Source organism: Canis lupus, chromosome 3 (genome assembly GCF_048164855.1).
Source record: "Canis lupus baileyi chromosome 3, mCanLup2.hap1, whole genome shotgun sequence".
Classification (NCBI taxonomy): Eukaryota; Metazoa; Chordata; class Mammalia; order Carnivora; family Canidae; genus Canis; species Canis lupus.
The window spans coordinates 72,991,265-73,009,654 of NC_132840.1; the positions used below are offsets into that span (position 1 = coordinate 72,991,265).

At 46.9% G+C, this 18,390-nt stretch overlaps 1 protein-coding gene across 2 annotated transcripts in view; it reads right to left on the reverse strand.

Moving 5' to 3' along the window:
• DSCAML1 (DS cell adhesion molecule like 1) overlaps positions 1–18,390 on the reverse strand; it is a 344,441-nt gene that overhangs the window by 40,295 nt on the left and 285,756 nt on the right. For both annotated transcript variants that reach the window (XM_072822190.1, XM_072822191.1), the window contains 3 exons: positions 15,053–15,252; positions 14,382–14,478; positions 13,607–13,735 (listed from right to left, as the gene is read on the reverse strand). In XM_072822190.1, the coding sequence (XP_072678291.1) occupies positions 13,607–13,735; positions 14,382–14,478; positions 15,053–15,252 (426 nt within the window). The remainder of the gene's footprint in view (positions 1–13,606; positions 13,736–14,381; positions 14,479–15,052; positions 15,253–18,390) is intronic.

The window sequence follows — 18,390 nt, forward strand, 5'->3', positions numbered from 1 at the left end:
TTATTATTTCCTCATTTCTTTTTACCAGCATTACAGCAGTGATAACGTGTCCCTCTGTGTGCTTCGGTCCCCTGATATCAATCTGTCCCATTGCAGTGGGTGTTGACCTCGCTCATTTAGCTTAGGTGTCCTCCATCAGATTCCCCCGCTTATTATAAAGCTAATGCTTCCCCCTCTGTCATTAATGAGGGTCTTGGAGGGCTTTACTGAGAGATGTGAATAAACCACCACAGTTCCTCTTAGCTTCTCTTTGCTTGTGGTTTGCTTTGGAAAATGAAGTCTGTCACTTTTGTTTATGAGGAGATACTAGCTTTTGCGAGCTGGGGTTTCAATCCATCAGGCCTAGGGCCAGGGTATCCATTATACTCCACACTCATGTCACAGGCATATTCTTCTTTATTACTTCTCTGTATTTTCAAAAAAGTCTACAAGAATTGTATTATTAATATGTGTCAAGTGTGTTAAGTTCCTAAAATATCGCTCAGCACACATGATACAAATTTTCAAAGAAATAGAAGACTTGGAAAAACGGCCCTAATGTATTTTATCTCAGTGTGTTCATCTCCCTACTGTGTTTGCAAAATACAAAGAGCATCATCCCAAAATAGGTTTATAAGATTTGGGCAATTGAAAATAATCTTGATTTCTCGGATAGGAAAATCTTCTTCTCTATCACTTTTAGCATGTACGTGATTCTTATTTTTATATATGTTTATGTGTATAAAATGTTAATGTTATCTGATTCATTCTTCTGTTACCTTCTTAACTTGTTTCTATTATTTTTCCTCAGTTACAGAAACTACTACAGACATTCATTAGGGCTGTCTCTGTGTATTGGTCTGTGTTCTTTTCAGATAAATTCTAGTTAAGATATGATGGAGTAAAACCTGGGCTTTACCATTTATTGGGTGTTTGACAAAATATTCTCAAAAAAAGGAAGGATAATATTATTATTCCAGGTTATTTATGTGGTTCATGCATTAATATAAAAAACTGTTAGATAGGTGGTATACAGCAAATTTTCAAAAATTTTGTTGTTGTTATGCTCATGATCCTATTAGGCCTGTAAATTCCATAGAACCTTTCCACTGGACCAGAGACACTGGCATCACTGGTTAAAAATGAGCTGGTTATGGGACACCTGGGTGGCTCAGCGGTTGAGCTTCAGCCTTCGGCTCAGGGTGTGATCCCGGTCCTGGGATAGAGTCCCACATCAGGCTCCCTGCATGGAGCCTGTTTCTCCCTCTGCCTATGACTCTGCCTCTCTTTGTGTGTCTCTCATGAATAAATAAATAAAATAAAATATTAAAAAAATGAGCTGGCTGAAAATGTGGAAACTCAGATCCCACCCCAGAACTCCTGAGCTAGATAGAATCTAGATGTTTCCAAGGTTTCCACTGTGTTCTGTACACATTAAAATTTGAGAAGAACACTTCTAACTCACCATAACTTTCCCATCCTAGAAATACACACCACTTGTCCTGTATGATAATAAATACAACACTCAGAAACGTGTATGCTTGTGGTGAAGCCTTAATTTTATATTTATCTCCCAGAAAAAGATAGTCTCCATAGTGTTTTTTGTGGATCATGTGTCATCTTCTTTCCTCAGAGTTAGAGAATCTTACTGTGTAAAAAATGATCTTATTGGATAATTCAGGACACTCTCCTAAGTCCCAACCAGTTCTAAGTGTCTTGTTTCATCTTGGGTTCAATGATGAACTGCATCCATGGCCACCTGGTAAGTTATATTGTGTTCCAGGGACTAGCCATTCACGTCTGTGGCCGTCCAACTGTCTCATGAGGAGCAGGGATTGTACAGGGATGTGATACATTGGACTGGAGATTGGAGAATCTCCAGCCAAACTCATGTTCTTTTTTCTAAAAAACAGGCCTTGTTGTCTCTAAGCCAAACCTGGTCACCTTTTTGGAGCAAAAGAAGGAGCCCTGGAATATGAGAAAGGAGATAGTAGCCACACACCCAGGAGTGACTGAAGCAGGACAACACAGGTGAGAGGGTCAAGGGTCACAGAGGAAGCCAGACCTTAAAATTTGGTTTGGGAAGTTCTGCTATAATGGAAGTGATTTTTGAGACACCTAAGTTTTCTGTTGTTGCTACACAAGGACATCTCCCCAACTTTTATTGTCTCTTAAACCCTCTACGCATCTCTTTCTGCTCCAGTGGTCTTCTGTCACATTGACATTGAGGCCCGAAGTCCCCTTGGACTGTGAGGGCCACCATGATCTGGCCACCATTCCATTGCTTGTGGGGGCCTGGGAAAATCTGTGCATGCTTCCGAGGAATTCTATGCTAAGCCATTTTTAGAGTTCTGTTTTTGCCTCATGTAAGAGATTGGAGAGGGAAGTGGCTGAGAGTGGGATTTGGTTTAGAAATCCCAGGAATACTGGAGACAGAAAGGATATGTGCTCTCCTGAGGCATTTCCAATCGTATGGAGGCTTCAGACATGACCCTCCGAAGTTCAGACTCAGAAATTTCATTATGTCACAATGTACCACATTAAAATCAGAAAATCGAATCCTCTGTTCCACTTTGAAATTTCCTTGTTCTTTGTAGGAACTAACATAGAAATTTCAAGTCTATATGCCCCAATTCCTCTACAGTAAAAGAATTTCATGAATCTCTTTACCTCATAGAATTCTTTCTCTTATTGAGGTATAATTGACATATACCATTATATTAGTTTCAGGTGTATGGCATAATACATACATTGTGCAGTGATCACTACTTTAAGTCTAGCTACTATCTGTCACCATATAGGGTTACAAAGCTTTTCCTTTCTTCCTTTCCTTTCCTTTCCTTTCCTTTCCTTTCCTTTCCTTTCCTTTCCTTTCCTTTCCTTTCCTTTCCCTTCCTTTCCCTTCCTTTCCCTTCCTTTCCCTTCCTTTCCCTTCCTTTCCCTTCCTTTCCCTTCCTTTCCCTTCCTTTCCTTTCCTTTCCTTTCCTTTCCTTTCCTTTCCTTTCCTTTCCTTTCTTTTCCTTTCCTTTCTTTTCTTTCTCTATTTCTTTCACCTAGGCTCCACATCCAGCATGGAGCCCAGCGTGGGGCTTGAACTCACAGCCATGAGATCAAGACCTGAGCTGATATCAAGAGTCAGATGCTCAACTGACTGAGCTACCCAGGTACTCCCAAAGTTTTTTTCTTATGATGAGAATCCTCAACATTTAGTCTCTTAGTAACTTTTAAACATGCAATACAATATTACTGTCTATAGTCATCATGCTGCCCATTACATCCTCATGGCTTATTTATTTTATGACTGGAAATGTGCACCTTCTAACGTCCTTCACTCATTTCACCCACCCTCAAAATTCTCCCCTCTGGTAACCACCAGTCAGTTCTCGACATCTACAAGGTTTATTATGTGTTTGTTTTGTTTTCAAATTCAACATATAAGTGAAATCATGTGGTATTTCTCTTTCTCTGTTTGACCTATTTCACTTGGCATAATACCCTCCAGGATTTATCCATGTTATTGCAAATGGTAAGATTTCACTATTTTTTTTTTATGGCTAATATTCCATTGTGCGTGTGATATTGTGTGTGTGTGTGTGTGTGTGTGTGTGTGTGTGTACATCCCACATCTTCTTTATCCATTCATTTATCGATGGACTTCGGCTGCTTCCATATCTTGGCTATTATAAATAACACTGCAATGAGCAGAGGGGTGCATGCATATTTTCAAATTAGTATTTTTTTCTTTGGATAAATATCTACAAGTGGAATTGCTGAATCATATAACAATTCTATTTTCAATTTTTTGAGAAACCTCCATACTGTTTTCCATAGTGGCTGCAGCAATTTATATTCTCACCAACAGTGCAAGAAGGTTCCCTTTTTTCCCACATCCTTGCCAACACTTGTTATTTATTATTTATTCAATTCTTTGAAGGCTGAGGAAGTTGAGGAAGCTGCAGAAGAAAAGTCTGGAGCTTGTAGAGGTTGATTCATGAGGTTTAAGGAAAAAAGCCATCTCTATAACATAAAAGTATTAGGTGAAGCAGCAAATGCTGATGTAGAAGGTGCAGCAAGTTATCCAGAAGATCTAGCTCAGATAGTCAACGAAGGTGGTTCCACTAACAGATATTTCAGTGTAGATGAAATAGCCTTCTACTGGAAGATGCCACCTAGGACTCTTATAGTTAGAGAGGGGAAGTCAATGTTTGGCTTTCAAGTTTCAAAGGACAGGCTGACTCTCTTGTTAGGGCCTAATGCAGCTGGTTACTTTAAGTTGAAGCCAATGCTCATTTAACATTTGTCAAATCCTAGAGCCCTTAAGAATTATGCTAGGGGTGCCTGGGTGGCTGAGTCGATTAAGTGCCCGACTCTTGATCTCAGCTCAGGTCTTGATCTTAGGGTCATGAGTTCAAGCCCCATGTTGGGCTCCATGCCAAGTGAGGAACCTACTTAAAAAAGAAAAAGAATTATGCTAAATCTACTCTGCCCATGCTCTATAAATGGAACAGCAAAGCCTACTGGCACATCTGTTTATAACACGGTTTCCTGAATATTTTAAGCCCACTGTTGAGTTTTACTGCTCAGAAAAAAAGATTTCTTTCAAAATATTACTGTTCATTGAGACAATGCACCTGACAAGGGGTCTGATGGAGATGGGCAATGAATGTCATTTTCATGCCTGCTAACACAACATCCATTCTATAGCCCATGGATCGAGGAGTTATTTTGACTTTCAAGTCTTATTATTTTAAGAAATACATTTTATAAGGCCATAGATATCATAGTGATTCCTTGGATGGATCTGAACAGAGTAAACAGAAAATCTTCCAGAAAGGATTTACCATTCTAGAAGCCACTAAGAACATTTGTGATTCGCGGGAAGAGGTGAAAGTACCAGCATTAACAGGAGTTGGGAAGAATTTGATTGCAACCCTCATGTAGACTTTGAGGGCTTCGAGACTTCAGCGGAGGAAGTACTGCAGATGGTGGTAGAAACAGCAAGAGAACCAGAATCAGAAATCGCGCCTGAAGATGGGACTGAATTGCTACAGTCTCATGATAAAACTTGAACGGATGAGCAAGACAAAAACTTGCTTCTTACAGATGAACAGAGAAAGTGGTTTCTTGAGATGGAATGTCCTCCTGGGGAAGTGGCTGTGAAGATTGTTGAAGTGACAACAGAAGATTTAGAATATTACATAACCGTAGCTGATAAAGCAGTGGCAGGTTTGAGAGGATGGACTCCAATTCTGAAAGAAGTTCTACTGTGGGTAAAATGCTATCAAATAGCATCTTATGGTAAAGAGAAATTGTTTGTGAAAGGATGAGTAGATAGATGTGGAAAACTTCATTGTTGTCTTATTTTAAGAACTTGCCACAGCCACCCAGCCTTCAGTAGCCACTACCTTGATGAGTCAGCAGCCATCAACATCAGGCAGGTACGTCCACCAGCAAAAACATTATCACTTGCTGAAAGCTCAGATAATGGCTAGCACTTTTTTTGCAATAAAGGTTTTTAAAATTAGGGTATGTACATTAAAAAAAAACAGAAGACTATTACACACTTAACAGAGTGCAGTATAGTGTATGCATAACTTTTATATGCACTGCTTTATCTTGGTGATCTGAACTAGCAATGTCTCTGAGGTGTGCCTATAATTATTGATAAATATGAACTTGTTGCCACTTGTTAATTGTTCTTTGCCTATTTTGTAGTTTCTCTCTGTTCCTTCTCTTGCTCTTTTCACTTGTGGTTGGATGACTTTCTTTGGTGGTGTGCTTAAAATCTGTTCTCGTTATCTCTTGTATTTTGTTTTGTGTATCCCTTAACTAATTATTATAGATATTTTTACTACTTTTGTCTTTTAACCTTCAGACTAGCTTTATCAGTGATTAATCCACTACGTTTATTATATATTTACCTTTACCAGTGATATTTTTACATTCCTATGTTTTCTTGTTCCTGATTAATGCCTTTTTTTCTTCAGCTTGAAGAATTCCCTTTCACATTTGTTGTAAGATCAGTTTAGTGGTGTTGAACTCATTTAGCTTTTGCTTGTCTGGGAAACTTTGTTTCTCCTTCAATACTGAATGATAACATTTCTGGGTAGAGTATTCTTGGTTGGAATCCCATGCCCTCTTTGACACTTTGACTACACTATGCCACTCTCTTTTGGCCTGAAAAGTTTCTGAGAAATCTGCTGCTAGTCTTATGGGATTTCCCTTCTACATAACAAGTTGTTTTTCTCTTGATGCTTTCACGATTTTCCCTTTATCTTTAATTTTGATATTTTAATTACAATGCATCTTGGTGTGAATATCTTCAAGTTTATCTTATCTGGAACTCTTTGGGCTGCTTGGATCTGGATGTCTGTTTCCCTCCCCAGATTCGGGAAGTTTTCAGCATTATTATAACGTCAATTAAGTTTTCTGCCTGTTTGTTTCTTCTCAAGGAGCCCTGTAATGTGAGGGTTACTCTGCTTGCTACTGTTCCATACATCGCTTAAGCTATCTTCACTTTTAAAGATTCTTTTATCTTTTTTTTTTTTTTTTTTTTTTTTAGATTCTTTTATCTTTTTGCTGCTCTGTTTGGGAGAGTTCCACTACCATGTCTTCCAGGTCACTGATCCTTTCTTCTGCTTTGTCTAGTCTCCTGTTGAACTCTTCTAGTGTGTTCTTCAGCTCTGTGACTTGTTTGATACTTTTTAAAAAACATTTTCTTTTTCTTTGTTGAAGTCCTCACTGTGTTCATCCATTCTTCTCCTAAGTTCAATGAGCCTCTTTATGACCACTATTTTGAATTCTTTATCAGGTAAGTTATTTATCTTCATTTCATTAAGTATTCCTTGTTCTTTCATTTGGAACATATCTGTATCTTCATTTTGCTTGACTCTCTGTGTTTGTTTCTATGTATTGGGTAAAATAGCCACCTCTCTCTGTCTTGAAGGAATGGCCTTGTGTAGGAGATGAACCCGAATGTTTAACCTTTCCCTAGCCCTTGGTTGTCTCTTGGACCTTTGTGATTGTCTAAGCAGACTGATTTATTCGTGATAGGTCCCAGTTGTTGAGGGTGTGCCAAGATCTGTCAGTGTTCCAGAGGGAGGGATCTTAGCACCTGCTGACTTTCAGGCTGATTGGAAGCCAGACTCTCAGACAGCAGCTTTTAAAGTATACAAATATATACAGTCCTATGGGACCACAATCACAAAACCTGCTGGCTTCTAGACCAGGCCATCTGGAGGTGTCCTCTTGGCAACAGTTGCAAGAAATCAAGGCTCCAGACAAGTGTATAAGCTCCTTTTCCGGGATGTACTGGTGAGCTGCAGTGAGGCCAAGGGAAAACACAAAGATGGCATTCCCCCAGTCCACATTCCCTTAGAACATTTTGGTAGTCTCTAGATGTGTGATAACCTGAAGCCTGCCCCTCAGGCTAAAGCTCCAGGACAAATAAATAGGCCTTTTTCATAGGAAGGCTGGGGTGTATTTCAGTCTGATGTCTGTACAGTATCCTGGGGGTGAGAGCCTGCCAAGAATTGTCTCTCTGATTGTTTCAGACTCATGGGGCCCTGAAACACAAGCCCGCCCAGTCACTAGACCCAGATGCTTTAGGGATGTCCTCAGTGTGGACTATGTGAATCTCCTGGCTTCAGCAGGGCCACAGGAGTTTTGGGGTGGGGTGCACCAGCTGACTTTAGTGGAAAAGAAGTGTTAATATTTATCAAGCATCTGTAATGCACCAGATGTGTTGCTGGATAGTGTAAACATTCACCATTTACTCCTTACTCCCCTCTTCCCCCACCCCCTTGATATCAGTACTATATCTCCATGGTATAGGTGACACCCATGTCACCAAGCCCAATTTCTCACTCAGCCTCTCGGGTGTGTTCAACACTTGGACCCCTCCCTTCCTCTTGAAACACTCTTTCCTTGGCTTCTCTGATAAAATACTCTCTGGCTTTTCTCATGTCTTGGGCTATTTTTAATCTCTACTTTGCAGATGCATCTTCCCTATCCTACCATTAATGGCTAGATGGAGTTCTTCCAGGCTCCACCCTGGGTTCTCCTTCTCTCACTTCATAGACTTTTTTCACAGTTGGCTTCTGTTTCCATCTATAGACAGATGACTCAAATATTTGTGTCCAGATGGATGTCTCCTTTGAACTCAAGACTCTTATAGCCAACTGTTCCCTTGACATCTCTTCTTGGATGTTTCAAAGGCAGCTCACACTCAACATGGACAAGACAGAAGTCTTGGCCATATACCCTATAAACCCATTGCCTTCCTGGGGTCCCTGTCTCAGGAAATGGGATCAAGGTGTGCCAGGTGTTTTTCTTGACTCTTCTCTCTATAAAAAAAGTCTTAGAGCTTCTGTGTTCCATGTAGCTTTTGAATCTCTCCATTTCTTTCCATTTCCATCCCTGCCCCAGGCCAAGCCACTGTCATCTCTCACTTGGACCAGGAAAATAACATCCTAACTAGCTAGCCTCCCAGAACCCACTCTGTGCCCCCTTCCATCTGTTCTCCACGCTGCAGCTGTCATTCATCCCACAAATTTGATCAAGCATTTCTTACAGGCCAAACACTATTTTGGCATTGAGAGTAGTCTCCTCAAACACAAATCTGATACTGCCATCAGATCATTTTACTTGCATAAAATTCTTCAATAGTTTTTCCTTGTTCTTGGGATAACAGCAAAATTTTTTTTACATTACCCCAGGCCTTGAGACATCTGGCTTCTATATACCTTTCTGGCTTTATCTTTCACCACTTTTTTCTTCTGAACTCCCACAACATTTACAGCCCTCTTTATTATATGGGGCTCATTGTTTCAGTAGCAACTGCCCTAAGAGATGCTAAGCTCCCTGAAGGCAGGAGCCATGTCTAAATCTTTGCCTGTCTCCCTCACTTGGCATGTGCTGGGCACTTATATCCCACTGTTGGTGTTAGATCAGAGCCCTTTTGGTCATTTACTTTGGACTTGGAATTCCTCTGCATTTTCTAGTTATAATTAATACCCTTGCTTTGCCTTTCCTTCCTTGCCACACGCAGCTGCCAATCACAGAAGGGTGTAGGGGGGAGTGTCCCAGAAAGTGGTCCCCTTTCCTCTTGCTTTTACCAGTCATTTGCAGGTGGATTTGACCTTGTGTTCCCAAATCATCTTTGATGTTGGCACAAAAACTCTCTCCCCGCAGCCCTCCCAGGCTAATGCATCAGAGTCAAATCTGAAGGCCTCTAGCTGATTTTCCAGACTTGATCACTGCCATCTCTCTGACCCTGAATAGCTGAAATTAGGAGCCCTATATTCTTCTCTTTCCTTTTCAGCTCTCTCACAGTACTGAGCTGGCTTTGGCGAATATTGTCTCTTTTAATATTCCCTTTCATATGAGCCTGGCTTACCCAGATTAACATATTTCATTAAGGGCTCTCTCTCCCTTTCTTCATCAAAGGGTTTCTGATGCAAAATATTCTTCTTTAAAAATAAGGAAGTGACTGGAGAGATGTCAGTGCCTTCTACTCTGTGGGCTCCTTGCTGGGAGGGGACCTGGAACCTCTGGTTTTTCGGGAGACACATTTGCTGTAGAGGGGGAGCAGCTTGGACTAAAGCCACATCTGGAGCATTTAGCTGCCCGTGCTTGGGAAACAAATCCACTCCGCATCTCTAGCTTCCTCTGTGCATCAAGGCACTAAGCACCCCCCCCTCCATGGCAATCTCTGCAGCATGGAGAGGAGGTTCCCTGGGTCACGACAACAGCTCACAACATCCCAACACCAGTCCCTCCAACAGCCACGCTCCAGCTCACACAAAATGACACAGCACACCAGGCAGGCTCACCCCATGGTGGCTGACAGCTCGCACCATGAGGCTGCCTTCTGGGCTTGGAGGGCCATCCTCAACAAACACATCCCTGTTCCTTGCTTGGGGAACAGAAGCGAAATGTAGTGTCTGCATTTTTAAAACTGCACCACGCCATCTGATAGATTTGTGTGGACGGTGCTATTTATCATTCAGCATTCATGTATTATTACTCTGCTGCCTGGGGCCAGGAGAAGTCAGCGTGAGCGGGATGGTTTAGAAAGGGCAGACTTGGTAATTTCCCTTGGAAAATTAGCACAACGAGCAACGTGGCAGAAAATCTGGCAAAGATAAAACTGTGGCAAAGGAGGGGGTCAGGAGCAGCTGGTCTGGACCCAGCATGGGTGTGGTCTAGGGCAGGAGGAAGACACCAGGAGGGAGAATAGAGGCATGGGATGGGGACCTGGGGAGGGTTAGGATGTGCCAGGCTCTGTGCTAAACACTTGCATGTAAGTCCTCACACTCCCTGAACCCCTAAACCACCCTGGGAATTACATGCTATTGTCCCCATTTGATAGATAAAGAGATGTCCAAAGCAGCTTGTGAAAGATCACGCAGCTCTGACACTTGGTCAACCCAAGTCTTCTGCTTCGAGAATTATTCTTGTTCTACTCTTCCGCGGGTGGAAGATCTGTTCACACACACATACACACATGAGTGTGCGTGCACGTACAGCCTCCTCCTTCCTTTGAGTCACCCATCTGTTCCCTAGGATACCTTTTTCAGTTATGACGTAATATAGTTTGAGGTCTGTTACATATGATTGGATAGTGCTTCGTAATGGTTCTGAAGGCGTGTGTGTGGTGTGTGTGTGTGTGTGTGTGTGTGTGTGTGTGTACGCAGTGTATGTTCTCACTCCAACTGCATCGTAAGCTCCGAGGGCAACACTCTGCCTCTTATTTCCTTTTCTTCCCCCACCACATGGCTGCTGCATGATTCTGCAAAAAAATTATTGGCACTCAGTACGTGTTGCTGACTGACAGACATCTATGTCAGCCTGTGAGCCCACAGGACTCTCAGTTGCCACATGAGGTGTGTGCGTTAGAAGGGAGTGAGGAACTCACATTTATGGAAGGTTTATCATAGCCCTGTGCTAGATGCTTTCTCTTTAATCCTCAAAACAATCCTACGAGATAGGCACTACCATCTCCACCTTACAGATGAGGAAGCTGTGCTGTGCTCACAGCCTCTGTCTGATGCCAGTCACAACTCCCTGCAGCTCCCACAGAACTCCTTGTCCTAGATGCCAGGAGAGATGCCTGCCAGGGTGGGATGTTGTGGAGCAGTTCAACCCAAATAGGGGAAAGGACCGGCTAGCTTCTCCGTGCCCTTGATCCTGTGATTTATTCTTTTACAGGTGCAAAGCCCTCATTGAAAGGAGAGTCTTCGTTACCCCTCCCTCTGCTCTGCCCACCCATCCTGGCACCCCCAGCTCTGGGGTAGTTCCTCATCTTGCAGGAAAGCCAGAGGGGGTTGGGGAAAAGACACAGATGTGCTCTGAAAGTAGCATCTCTCCCGCCTGCCTTTCCACACTGCTCTTCAGAGGTGTGATGTTCTCAGTCTTGCCCTGCCCAGTGTCGCCCCAGGAAAGGTCTGCACACATTCGAGTGTGGTCCCTGAGGGCGAGTGAGCAATTACAAGGAGCAGAGGGGCAGAGGTGCGAGTGACAACCCAGACGTCCACTCCCCCTCCCAACAACGACGGAGCAGACCCTGCCAGCCACAGCAACCTGGCAGGGAGATGGAGCGAGCACCGCTATGGGGGATGCGGGCCCGCAGACCCGTCCCTTCCTGTGTGGCTCCCCGTCCAGCCTCGGGGAGTCCTGAGGTGTGAGATGGACACAGTCCGCCTCCTCCCTTCTGTGCTCTGTGTCTCTGCCGAGGCCCGGCTGCTCCTCTCCTCTCCCCAGCTGCAGCCCTGCAGCAGCCTCCTTGCTCGCTTACCAGATACCCATTCTTCCACGGAAGCCGGCTGAATCTTTCCAGGATGCCATGGCACCTGAATCTCTCTCTGGGAGCTCAGACACTGTCAGCGGCTCTCAGTGACCTTCCCCAACAAAGCAAAAGCTCAGCCCTCTCAACCTGGCCCCAGAGCACATTTAGTCCGCTTTTGCCCAAGAACCGTACCCGAGAGCCCTGTGTCGGCGGGCCACCCCTGCGGTGTAGTGCGCACCACTTGGGCTCTGCCCTTCCCCTTTCTTTGAATCCAGGCCCATCACCTCTCAATCCTCAAGTTCTAGCTCTCAGTGCGGCATCCACAGGGAGAGAGATGCTTCTCTGATGCCCCCATTAGTGGCAGCCCCTCTTCTCTGTCACCCTCCTCCTGCACCCAGGGTGGACTTCTGGGTGGTTGGCTGCAATGTGACTTTTCTCCCCAACTAGACTGTAAGCTTCTGATGGTAGCTATAGGGCCCTGTATCAGAGATGTAGAACCCTGTAGAACCCCACAGAGCCCTGTATCAGAGACATAGAACCCTGTAGAACCCCGTAGAATCCTGTATCAGAGACACAGAACCCTGTAGAACCCCGTAGGACCTTGTATCAGAGACACAGCACCCTGTAGAACCCTGTAGAACCCTGTAGAATCCTGTAGAATCCTGTATCAGACATGACTGACCCAGTGTCCTGGACAGAGCTGCTTCTCAAGAGGTGAATCTTAACTCAGAAGTTTGCTTTCCTATGTGTCACGTTGACTCACTCAGTAACCATCTACTGAGCATCTACCATCTACCACGTAGGGGTGGTATGTCAGGTGCTGGGAAGACAGCAGGGACTGGGACTTCGTCCCTCTAGAGGAGAGGACACCCAGTCAGCCACTGACCATGTGCTATGCTAAGGACCAGAGGAAGGGTCTGGAAAGCTTCAGGAGCAACAGGACCTTGGCTTGACACTAAGACCTGGAAAATGAGCTGGAGTTGGTGGGGAGGAAGGGGGCTGGGGAGGGCTGAGTTCTCCAGACTCTTTTTTGGCATTTGATTTTTAAATTGTTTTGAAAAGCTTATGTAGGCTTATGCAAATTTGAAAGGTACAAAAGCACCCAGAATTAGAAGTGGGTTTTCCTCTCACTCATACATCGGGGTCACCCAGGTGCCCTCTCAGGGGAACCCCTGTGGCCTATTCTCATGTACCTTCCAGAGAGAGTCACTCAGACACAAACATGGGCCCCTGCAGCTCTTCTGTGGCTTTGGTCCATTCCAGGCCTTTTGTCCTTGGAGGCCTGGAGGCCCACTGTTCACTCTGCTCCACCGGGATTCACCGTGGCAGGCAGCCTCATGGGTGCTAGCTACGGTCCCCAGGCCAGGGCTCTGCAGGGCTCCCAGGAGGACAAAACCATCATCTAGGCTTTTCTGGGAACTCCCATCCCCCAGAGACCACAAGAAACAGCTCTCCGACCCCAAGCATCCCTATCATCTCAAACCAGGAGGGCCCAGATGACCTAGCCAAACCCATGATGTCTCTGACCCCACAGACACAGCCCATAGCTCCTTAGCTTAAGTCAGACCACCCTGTTGATCTCAGTCTGGGGACAGTCCTGGAAGGAAGGAGCTGACTTTCCCTCTCCATCAATTTAGGGGGTCCACCTGCCCCTCTCACAGAATTCTTAGCCCAACCAGAGTCCTTCCCTTAGGAAACCACAGGGGCTTGTATGCTGGGGGGTGCTGGTGAGTTTGTCTTAAATGGGCCGTTCTAAGGCCCAGGGACTGTTCCACGAGAGGGGCACAGAGGGGCAGGGCACAGCCACAAGGGCCATGGTCTGCTGAGCCTTCACCCTACCTGATTTGTTCTTGTATTCAATGTCGAAGCCCGTGATGATGCTGTTCCCGTCAAATCGCTGGGTCCAGCGCAGGTTCATGCTCCGGGCCTTCACCTCTCGGATCTCCAGTTCTGGGGGGTCAGGGGGCTCTGGGGAGTGGCAGATGGAAGGAGCAGCAGTGAGCATAACAGCGGAGAGCTTGGCCTCCTGCCTATCTCCAGAGAAGACCAGGGTTCTGCTGTATCCTTGGAGGTTGGTGTCAACTGTGGTCTACCCAGGAGCTCCAAACCCTAGGGTTTCAGCCAGGTGGGACTGGGAGGCCCAGCAGCAGGGCTCAGAGCCAGAGGGGGTCCAGGCTTGGTCTCCTGCTTTGTTTACCCCCTCTTCTTTGGCCTGGGGGAGGGCAGACCCTTTTTGTAGGGATTTTCCCTGACCTGCTGGCCTGTTTGTCCTCCATAAAGAGCTCCCAACTGTTCCCAGCTCAACTCTCTCTTCCCTCATCTCCTCCAAGGTCTAGGCCCACAAACCCAGATGCCCCCACTTCTGGAAGCAGCAATGTATTTTACAGGGATTGTGGTCATCGTAAACCTTGCTGTCTGAACTGAAGTGTGTCTGAAAGGGCCCTTATGACCCCACTCTGGCCTGAAGGGAGAGTAGAAGAAGGCTCTTCCCAGAGGCCATTCCCATCATCCTCCATCACGGTGTGGGTGATGACTCTGTTCTTGAGATGGAGTTAGCAGTGGGTACCTGGCTCCCTGGGGAAGGGATTAGGAATGGTGGGGCAGGTGAGGGTACCTTGCACAGTGAGTTGGATCAAGCCCCGGTCCTCCCCATATGAGTTGATTGCGTGGCAGCTGAAGAACACAGAGTCCCCACGGTCAGCTGGCTTGAGCTGGGAGGTGGCCAGCAGGGGCAGGAGGATGGGGAGAGAGGGAGGAAATGGGGAGAGTGTTTTAGAACTCGTCTGTGGAAGGGGGCCCACTCTCGTGGGATCAGCAAGGCTTCTTGTTCTGGGCGGGGGACCCATAAGGGGCTTTGTCAAGGGTTCCTCTTTCCAGAAAGTTCCAAGGATGGAGGTTGGAAGAGTCCAGGCAGGGAGGGGCTAAGTGGGTCTAAGAGGAAGAAAGAAAGGAGCTGAGGGGTCCTAGGAGAGAAGGGAAAGGGGAATGATGGGTCTCAGAAGGGAGGAAAGGGATGAGGGGTCCCAGGAGAGAGGATGGAGCCCAGGGGCTCCAGAAAAGAGAGAAGGGCTGAGGGTTTCACAGATTTAATGGCCATGGGCTTGTCAAGGTGATATAGTGAAGTTCTAAGGCAGAGGTTCTTGAATAGGTGGGAAAGGGAAGGGACTTTTGGAGGTGAGGGGTCCCCAGACCCCCATATACCCCCATTAGACACAGGTGTAAAAGTGTGGGCTCCCCACTTTTGGAGAGCTGGGGTCCCCCTGAGACCAGGGCGTGGAGGCTCACCTTCAGTGTGGAGACAACCTCGTCGCCGTTGTCCTTGGTGGCGATGGCGTAGCGCATGACTCGGTCAGGGTCAATGACCGTGTCCCCTTTCTCCCAGCGGATGATGATGGGCCGCTCACCCCGCGCAGTGCAGTTGAGCTCCTTCGCATGGCCCTTGATGGCGATGGTGGTGTTGGGGTGGGAGGTGATCATGGCTGGGACTGAGGAAGGGAGGGGGGGCAGGAGGCCCCGGTGAGAGGGGAGGCCAGGCTGGGGGAGAAGCACGTGCCCTGCGCAGAGGCCCCGCCCCTGCCACCCCTCTCTGCAAAGTGCCCCAGCCAGGGGGACAGGGTCCAATAAAGGTCATGGTGGGGGGGTGCTGGAGGACACCCCACTTGCCTGTCCTTTCTCCCTCCCCACCCATGACTGGAGTGGCCTGTCTCTTCACCAGGGAGTCTCATATTCCGTGGACCCCTTTCCAGAAGGATTTAAAATGCACGATATACATAGAATTACAAAGGCAACCAGATATATTGAAGTACGGTTGTACAAATATTAAAAACCTTCAAAAGCAAACTTTTCATATAGTATATCATATATCAATATATATTTTTTATTACTCTTTATCAAATACCATCTAGTGCTGAGTTAGAGCAGCACAATTCTGTAACAGCGATGGGCATAAGTGATATCTGGAGACACGTGCAAGAGCCGTGGTATCAAAACATCTGTGGATTTCTACTGGAGACAGCCCCAGGTACCGCTACTGCTGTGCTTTATTGCTTATATTCAAGATGGAAGGAAATACTACATTTCAGTTAGAAGCTAGTGGAAAAAAAGATGTGTTCTCTTTTCCTACCCAAATTCCTAGACTCCTTGAATCAGATCGATGGACTTTCTGGTGTGTGTGTGTGTGTGGCGGGGGGGGGGAGGTGTCTCTGGACCCCAGATTGGGAGCCCTGCTCTAAAGCACCGGGGCCTCTGCTTTGTGTTCATGGCTCAGGCTCAGCTGGTTTACTCCTCTCAAAATGCTGAGAAACTCCCCTGTTCTTCCAAACAAAATGCAACATGAAAGCCTGGCGAGCATCACCGTTATTCAGGTCCCCCAGCTGTGCTGACCGGTCTCTCCTCCCCACTGGCATCTCCACCGCTGACCCAGGAAAACCATCATGAAACCACCAAGACCCCAGCTGGCCATCAAGACACCCCTCCCACCACCCTGAAAGGAAGCATCTAGGTCTTGAGCCTCTTCTGGACCTGAGCACCTTGGCCAGCAACAGCAGGAGGAGACAAGGGGGCAGAGGGAAAGATGGAAAATCCTGCCTCCATGCTCCTCCATCCAATCCAACAGAGAACTCATTGAGCACCTATGTCATTACATGGCACGTCATGTGGGGGCAGGGCTTTGGGGGACACACATGATGTGACACAGGGTCCTTGCCTCCTGGGAGGAGGGAGAGAAGGAGAATGGGGGTGGGGAGATACCTGCATGAACAACAGGAAAATGAGAAAGATCTGAGGAGTGCTGCACGAGGTATTAGGAGAAATCACCTGTGACTGAGGGGTATTTGGGAAGGCCATTTGAGCATCCAGCCATTCGACAAGCATTTATTGAGCACCTTGTGTTGGGTTTAAGTGAATTGGACAAATCAGATCTCAAGGAGTTTCATAGTGGTGGTGAGAACAGACAACAAGACTAGCAATTCCAGCACAGAATGTTCTATGCTGGGGAAATGCAAGCCAGACACAGCAGGGCATAAATGGGGGGTGGTGGGGAGGAAAGGGTACCCTAGCCAGGGGACCTGCTCAAGCAGAGGCAGAGCCCGGAAAGGTGAGAGGTCCGATGCAACTGGAAGACTGTTCTTGTCCTTGCCTTTTCCTCACTGCCTTCCTGGGAAAGCCTGCCTCTCAGAGTCCAGGGCCCTAGGGGCTCTTATCCCGCAGGACTGCCCCTTAGCTATTCTGGAGCCCACAGATCGGGCTGGGCGGTGCTTGACTGCAAGACTGAGAATCAGACGCCTTGCTGCCCCCACCCATGCTGGGGAGAGGACCCCTCCTCACACTGAATTCTGCAGAGCAGGGACCCAGCTCACATACCCCATTCACCGGCCTGCTTGGACAACTAACTGTGTCCTCTGTCCCACCGGCCCCTGGCTCCCCTCTGGGGCCTCGTGTCCCTGCTCCGCGTCAGTGGCTGAACCTTTCTCTCCCTCCCAGCGGTCTCAGGATTTCTGTCCCCTCCGGCCTTAAAGACCTACTCAAAGTTCCTCCCAGCAAACTCTCCTGGGTCACCTGACTTTGAAGGACAAAGAAAACCACGCAGCCATCACGATGTGACCTGAGACACCAGTCGCTGGGCGAGGAGACATCTGGAACAGGTGTAGGGGGGTGAAGGGCGGTGTCTGGCGTCCCTGAAGTCACACGAGGCAGCCGCCTCCTCCTCTGCCTTCTGTCATGCGGGACTTGCCACCGAGGGCAGCCCTGGCCCCCGGCCCCTGCGCCAGCCTCTTGGCCAATCCTCAGCCTCAGCTCATCAAATAACGAAGCAGATAAATTTTATAATGCACAGCATTACACCAGGATATACAATAAAACGCGAAAGACAAATAACGAGGTGCAAGTTATAATGAAGAAAAAGCCTGCAGTCAGAGACATCCAAGTATGAATTATTGACTAAGGTTTTACACTCTCAAGGATGTGTGGAGGAATATTTTCCATCAAAGATTTGCATAATTCACTCGTATAAACCTGGGTAGAATATAGAGTAAGATTTTACATCAACAAGTCGGGCCTTGCATTGCAGATGCCTCCATTTGTTCTGGAGGATGGAAATGCAGGGGTGTGGGGGCAGGGGCACGGGGGCTGTCTCTGCTCTCCCCACCTGAGTGGTCAGAGATGGGGGCCGGGGACCCCTGGGTGGGCCAAGCCCTGAGGCCTTCCTGGGGAAGAGGAGTTCTGCTTCTGAGATGCTGCTGAAGCTCTGGAGGAGCTGGGGGATGGCGATGCATAGGGGTGTGTGTGTGTGTGTGTGTGTGTGTGTGTGTGTGTGTACGTGCATGCATGGGGGTTGAGAGCAGGGTCAAGTCTCAGCATAGGTCAGAGGTCTGAGGAAATAGGGGAAAGGAAGAGTCTTTCTCTGGTAGGAGGACTTTCAGGCTTTGCACCAGAACAAGAAACTTGCAGCACATCCCAGCTTTGCTCTCCAGGCAGGGTTGTACTAGCTCATCCAGGGCATGCGTGTGAATTATAAAGGCACGCCTCTGGCTGGATGCAGAGCCAAGAGCCACCATTTGGCCAGTGGAGCAGAATTGGGCTTCAGACTCCACTTGCTCCTTAGGCTATCCACCTTTGAACAGTGC